This window comes from Hesperophylax consimilis, chromosome 15, assembly GCF_061612785.1.
Source record: "Hesperophylax consimilis isolate HC1 chromosome 15, BYU_Hcon_1.0, whole genome shotgun sequence".
In the NCBI taxonomy this organism is placed as follows: Eukaryota; Metazoa; Arthropoda; class Insecta; order Trichoptera; family Limnephilidae; genus Hesperophylax; species Hesperophylax consimilis.
The window spans coordinates 7,998,583-8,004,580 of record NC_142850.1 but is presented as its reverse complement, the minus strand read 5'-3'; the positions used below and the strand labels follow the sequence as shown (position 1 = coordinate 8,004,580).

The following is a 5,998-nucleotide window of genomic DNA, read 5'->3' as shown; positions in this document are numbered from 1 at the left end:
AATTCATCTGCCAAAATAACAAAAAAACGCTAATGGTCTTGTTGACCTTGTCACACGTGAATTTCTGCGAAACAACTGGACCTAATAAATAACAATCTATGCTTGCTTGTTTTACGATGGCGGTATCATTGAATTTCTTATTTGACGAGGCCGGATTTAAAAGAATCTACTTCGTCATTTTACGTATCGAATACAACGCCCGAATAATAAAATCGTTGCTTTTTGGAGATGTTTTATTGTTATTGGACAATTTGATACTATTGATCTTTAGCTGTGAGGTTTACTAGAACGAAAAACACGTAACATTTTTTTACTTATTTATTTTCATACACACGTAGGTTCTACACAGTACGACACTACGTAGATAGTGGCCTCCGCATTAATTTGACTGAAATTTAGGGGTTGAGGGTTCGTTTCTCCAGTAAAGTAAATATTATCGGATGTTTGTATTTTTATGTACTTTTTCGTTTAATTCTGTAAGCTAGAGCGTAATAAAGGTTTGTTAAGGCCGCGTAGTAAGCGTTCAAAGATGATTTGAAAGGGGAATATGTAAATACATATGTTAGAGGGAGCGAGCTTATATTAAAAAAAACGATAATAATTAAGCAAAAATGGTGAAAATATTTAATAAAACACGACTTGTTTGAAATAGAGTTGCGATAGATTAGGGTTAGAGTTTACTTTAGTTGCGTTTAAAGATACACTGTGAATTTTTTCATGCCTATAACATATTAAAAAACAATCAAATTGTGTTTTTAATAATTTTCAGAGCTTACTTTACGATTTTTTTTCTATCGAGGGAATTTTGCGTTTCGTCATAACAAATGTATAGATATTATCTTCGAAAATGACATATATTTTTTTGAAACTTATAAAGAGAAACTTGTTATAAATCAGTAGAAATTGGGAATGCGAGGGCTTAATTACGGACGTGCTTTACAACAAGCTGATGATCTTTATAACAAGCTGATGATCTTTATAACATAATACACTCAGCTTTACCCCCGGATACCCTTCATACAATTATTGAACTTCTTTGTGCAACAGAAATTTATATGATAACTTATATGTCTTACCTGCTTATGTCCTTCATACTCAGTGTATTATGTTATATACTATAAATTTATAATTGTACTCCTGAACAACTTACCTATAAAAATCAATACATGAATAAATTAATAATACTAAATACGCGGCACTGTGGTAGTTACACAAGCTCCCAACTAATGGAATTTTGAGTGTTGTGTTCCCACAAACAGTTCTTCAACTCGTCGTGGAACGAGATTTTAAATAATAGGTTCTTTGTGTTAAATTAGAGATTTATTAATACTTTGCGAATTACAATGGTGACTCGATAGTCGACCTAACTAGGAGATGGCTAAATGAGTTCTGAAAACACTAAGTTTGTCTGGAAGCATTCTAACTGGTCCTGGCGACTACTGGCTACTAGCTGCCATCTTGCGGACTTCCACGCAAGCTCTATGCACTGCCCTCTATGAGTGCATCTGTGAAACTCTTACTTCCCAACAACGAGGAAGAAGAAAATGGCGGGAGGGAACGAAGGGGAGAGGAAGCTAAACTAGTAGTCGAGTATATTTCATTTTTTTATTTATTTTATTCCTTTAGATTTACACACAATACAATATGATACAAGATATAATTAAAATATTTTTAGTGATTATAGATTATTGTACCTTATCAGGTCGAAATGATTGGTTCCTAACTAGGCAAATTGCCCGTTCCAAGGAACCAAAATATGTGAAAGTAAGTGTGTGATTTGTCTATGTCTATAATATATCTCGTTAATGTTTTAATTTGTGATGTTTAATCGTTACAATCTTATGATAGAATCGAACTTGAGCTGTTGTGTATGTTTCAATTGTGTATGAGCAATAATTAGAATAGTGGAAGATACATATACACCCATATGCATAGTCGGTTCCTCGAGACCTCCTCCACTCGACCTTAGTCGAGGTCACCTCAAGGAAATCTTAAAAACTCCCTTGAAATCAGTATGTTCAGTTACGGCTTCACCCTCCAGTGAGGAACCTCCAGTAAGTCGAGTTGAGGTTGAGTGAAGGAATGACGTCATTAAATTTCTTATTATTATGTTGGCAAACTGTAGAGAATATGTTTATGGTTCACTTTTTTTATCTATGGGCTGTCTTCCTCTGAGATTGTGTTCTGTTTCTGTGGTGCTATCTGTCAATTCTGTTATTCAACTCAACGAACTCAACTGTCGAGTGCGAAGATAATTTGGTTAATTTGATTTCGTTCGTTTAGTGAGACAATTGTTATGGCCGGGAGGCAAGTTTTTAGTGAAATGGAAAAGGCGTGCTTGAGGGAATTAATTATAAAGTATAAATTGAACACCACGGGAACAATCGGGGCAGGAAATCCGAATGTAAACAAAATGGCATGGGTCCGGCTTACCGAAGAATACAATTCTATTGAAAATAACAGCAAAGTAAGTAGAATACTTCACAATTTTATTTATATATTTAACTACTACCTATAATCTTATAGCCTAACCTAAATAATGTTGTTTATTTTAGAGAACAGAAGTCCAACTTAAAAAATGCTGGGATAATTTGAAGACAAGGAGGAAGCAAGTCCTAGCCCTAGAAAAAAGGGAACGAATGAAAACTGGAGGCGGGGCATACATACCTACACCGAGTTCCCAGGACATTGACGATGCCCTTCAAGACCAGACTGATGTGGAGATGCAGTTTGTCCGTGACAGTGACTCTGTGCTAGATGAAAGTCAATGTAATTTGGGTTACTTTTCTCCCTGTAGAGTTATTAGTTCCCTTGAGATAAACAAATTTTAGCTTCAATACAATATCATTAAAATATTTCAGGTATTGAAGTGGTGGATGAAATGCAAGATTTCCATCATGTTCAAGCTGCAGGTCAAAGTCTTGAGCAAGAAAGCATCGAACTTGGTTAGTTTATTTATGCTTATATTTGTCATTAGTACCTAATACATATATTTTTAAACTTTTGGATAAACATGAGATATATCTTTTGACAGGACGATCTGTGGAATCTCCTCCTCGTCGACCAGAGTCACAAATACCTGACCATGGTGCTCAGGCAACTCAAAGACAAGGTGAGGTTTTGGATTTTATTTTATATTATACAGTGTGTAACAAAAAGGTAGTCATATTTGAGGGCATGATCCTGCTAGGGTCATATGTTTGTATGATGAATACTGACATTTTTACCTGACTTATGGATGTTTATATTTATAATGTGTTTATATCAAAGAAAAAGTATTTATGTAGAAGGTATATTAACCATCCAGAATCTACAACACAAGCATGTAGTTGTTACAGTAGAACTGATGGCGCTCTGTCTACAATTTCCAAAATAAAAAGTATTATTTATTTATTAATGTACATAAGTAATTAAGGGAAACTCATTGGTACGTGATCAATCTGCAATTGTGTATTTACTCATTTCAGGTGCAACAAATACACGTGCCCGTGTTATTACGGAAGAGTTCAACCTTAGAAAAGCGCAATATGATAAAAATCAGCGAATGGATGAAGAGCTACATAAATTGAAGGTTGCTGAACAAGAGTGGTTAGTAAAGGCGGCACAAGAAAGGTATAATAAGGCTCGCCTGGAGAGAGAATGTGCAGAAGAGCTTCTCCGTTTAAACCAGGTCCAACGGGAGGAGGCGGAACTTAGGTTACAAAAGTTAAAAAAATGATTTTTAAAATTTTATTTATTTTGTTGTTGTTGTGTTCTACAGAAAAAATAATAAAATAAAAAACAAACCATTGTGTTTAAATTTTGAAATTTTATTAAAAATAATTAAGTAAAATGTCTTATAATAATGTTATTTCTAATAATGCTACCACGTTCATTTTCCTGTACCACAGGTAAGGCAATCTCTGGTTCTCTTAGTGGCTCTGGCAATTCTTCATTCGTTTGTATACTAATATTATGCAAAATAGCACAAGAAACAATAATATTTGGAACAGTTGTGATTTTGTTTTGCAGTTTCCTGCTTAGGCATGCAAATCGCCTTTTCAAAACACCATTAACCCTCTCTATGATGTTTCTTGTGCTGATATGTGATCTATTATAACGCTGTTGTGGTGGTGTTTGAGGATTGAGAATCGGGGTAAACATGTAAGATGTTTGGGCATATCCATTGTCACCTAACAGTATACCACTATTTCTTAGGTCACCCTCTTCAAATCGCATCCTGCATCGACTGTTGGTAAATATACGCGAATCATGTACAGAACCTGGCCATCTTGTCACTATGTCATATATTTCCATATGTGGGCCGCACACAATCTGAACATTTAAAGAAAAAAATCCTTTTCTGTTCCGATAAACTTCTCCATTTTCCCTCCTTGGGTTCTTGATTGGTACATGTGTACAATCTATAGTACCAACAACGCCAGGAAATCCAGCCTGTTGATAAAATTTTCTTTTAACATCTGACCTCTCGTCTACATTGGGAAATTTAATGTAGTGTCCGATTTTCAATGCAAGTGCTTTAGATATTTTAGTAACTATTCGAGATACCACAGCTTGACTCAGTTTGTGGAGATCTCCACATACAATCTGCAAACCAAACAAACAAAATCATATAAATTGTTTGTGTTAAAAATAGATTATTAGAAGGTAGGTATACATATATTTGCTTGCATCACAATACCTAGGTAAATAAATAAAGTTGTACCTAGCCATGTGTATTGTGTACTCACCTGAAAGTTCCCTGTGGCATAAAATCTCACTGCTATGAGAAGCTGCAACAGAGGTGGTATTGGAAGACCTCGGTTATTGGCACTCGGTGTTAAATTCAAAAGTGGCAAGAGGACATTTATGATTGTATCTTTTCTAAATCGAAATCTTCTTCGGAATTCCACATCATCAAAATATTCCAGCGGATTTTCTGCATCCCGTAAATACCGCTTTGTAGGACGATATTGGTACAAATCTTCATAAATGTAGTCAATAAAATCATGGAAATTATTCATTATGCTAATTAACCTCAGAAATAATGTGGCTGCGCGCTGTTAACAAGCTTTGAGGAGGCCTCAAGGTAGATCGCGATGTACCTTGAGTTTGACAGTTCATTACTCGACTCGACTGAGGAATTTGCTCAAGTCGAGGATAGTTTTTTCAATTCTGCATACCAAATTTATCCTTGAGGTTGAGTCGAGTCACAGTCGAGTGGAGGAAATCTCGAGGAACCGACTATGCATATGGGTGATAGTGTGTGATTAGTCTATGTCTATACTATGTCTATTTATTATGTGACGTTTTTTAACATTTTTTCAGATTCTCCTCTACCCAGTCCAATCAACCATTTAGTTATTATTGAGCCTATGTGGGAAATATTACAAGATTTTATGTTTAATTCAGGTGGGATTTTGTTGTACAGTTTAGTTCTCAAGTATGTGTGTATCTTTTGATACTTTGCCCTTTTGCTCGTTGGGATCATAAGGTCATTTCTATATAGTCTTAGTTAATTTTATCTCGATAGTCGTAGTTATTGTTTTTCTATTCTGCGTAATGGTATTTGTTTGTTTGCTTTTTTTACAAATGTTTATGTGAGTACAACTACTGCTCCCACTACCACACTTTTTCTCCCAACCGTCTAGAGACAGTGAGTCTGTGGCTTCTACAATTGAAGTGTGTTGTGAGTGTTAGGGGGGAGGGGGAGGAGATGGGGAAGACAAAGGTTAACAAATGTCTAGCTATTCATATTGGTCACCCAACCCCAACACGGCTAAAATAATTTTAAGCCTATTTCTATTCTGGATGATGATACTGAAAGTAACTAACACTGTAACGTGCCGCAAATGTATCATTTATATATTATTTAAAAAGTAGTAAACCAGCCTACGCGGTTGAGGGATGTGGCTCTGGACTAGCAATCCGAAGACTGCAAGTTCAAATCCCGGCGTGCGCAAGTAAATTATATTTGATTGAATTATGTTATTTCACAATGTTAATAATCAAAATATTA

The 5,998-nt window shown here is 35.3% G+C and overlaps 1 protein-coding gene across 1 annotated transcript; it reads left to right on the top strand.

The window, feature by feature from the left end:
• The first annotated feature begins 1,943 nt into the window (after positions 1 to 1,943).
• On the top strand, positions 1,944 to 3,718 carry LOC149417270 (uncharacterized). The gene is made up of 5 exons (XM_089640567.1): positions 1,944 to 2,467; positions 2,556 to 2,769; positions 2,862 to 2,945; positions 3,035 to 3,112; positions 3,468 to 3,718. Exons 1-5 carry the CDS (start codon positions 2,297 to 2,299, stop codon positions 3,716 to 3,718), a joined length of 798 nt encoding a protein of 265 aa, XP_089496693.1. The 5' UTR covers positions 1,944 to 2,296.
• Positions 3,719 to 5,998: the final 2,280 nt, after the last annotated feature.

Bases quoted from the DNA above. Each gene is read 5' to 3' on its own strand.
- LOC149417270 (XM_089640567.1), top strand. From the start codon at position 2,297: ATGGCCGGGAGGCAAGTTTTTAGTGAAATGGAAAAGGCGTGCTTGAGG. The intron at 2,468-2,555 runs GTAAGTAGAATA...TGTTTATTTTAG, and splicing joins CTATTGAAAATAACAGCAAA to AGAACAGAAGTCCAACTTAA. The intron at 2,946-3,034 runs GTTAGTTTATTT...ATCTTTTGACAG, and splicing joins GCAAGAAAGCATCGAACTTG to GACGATCTGTGGAATCTCCT.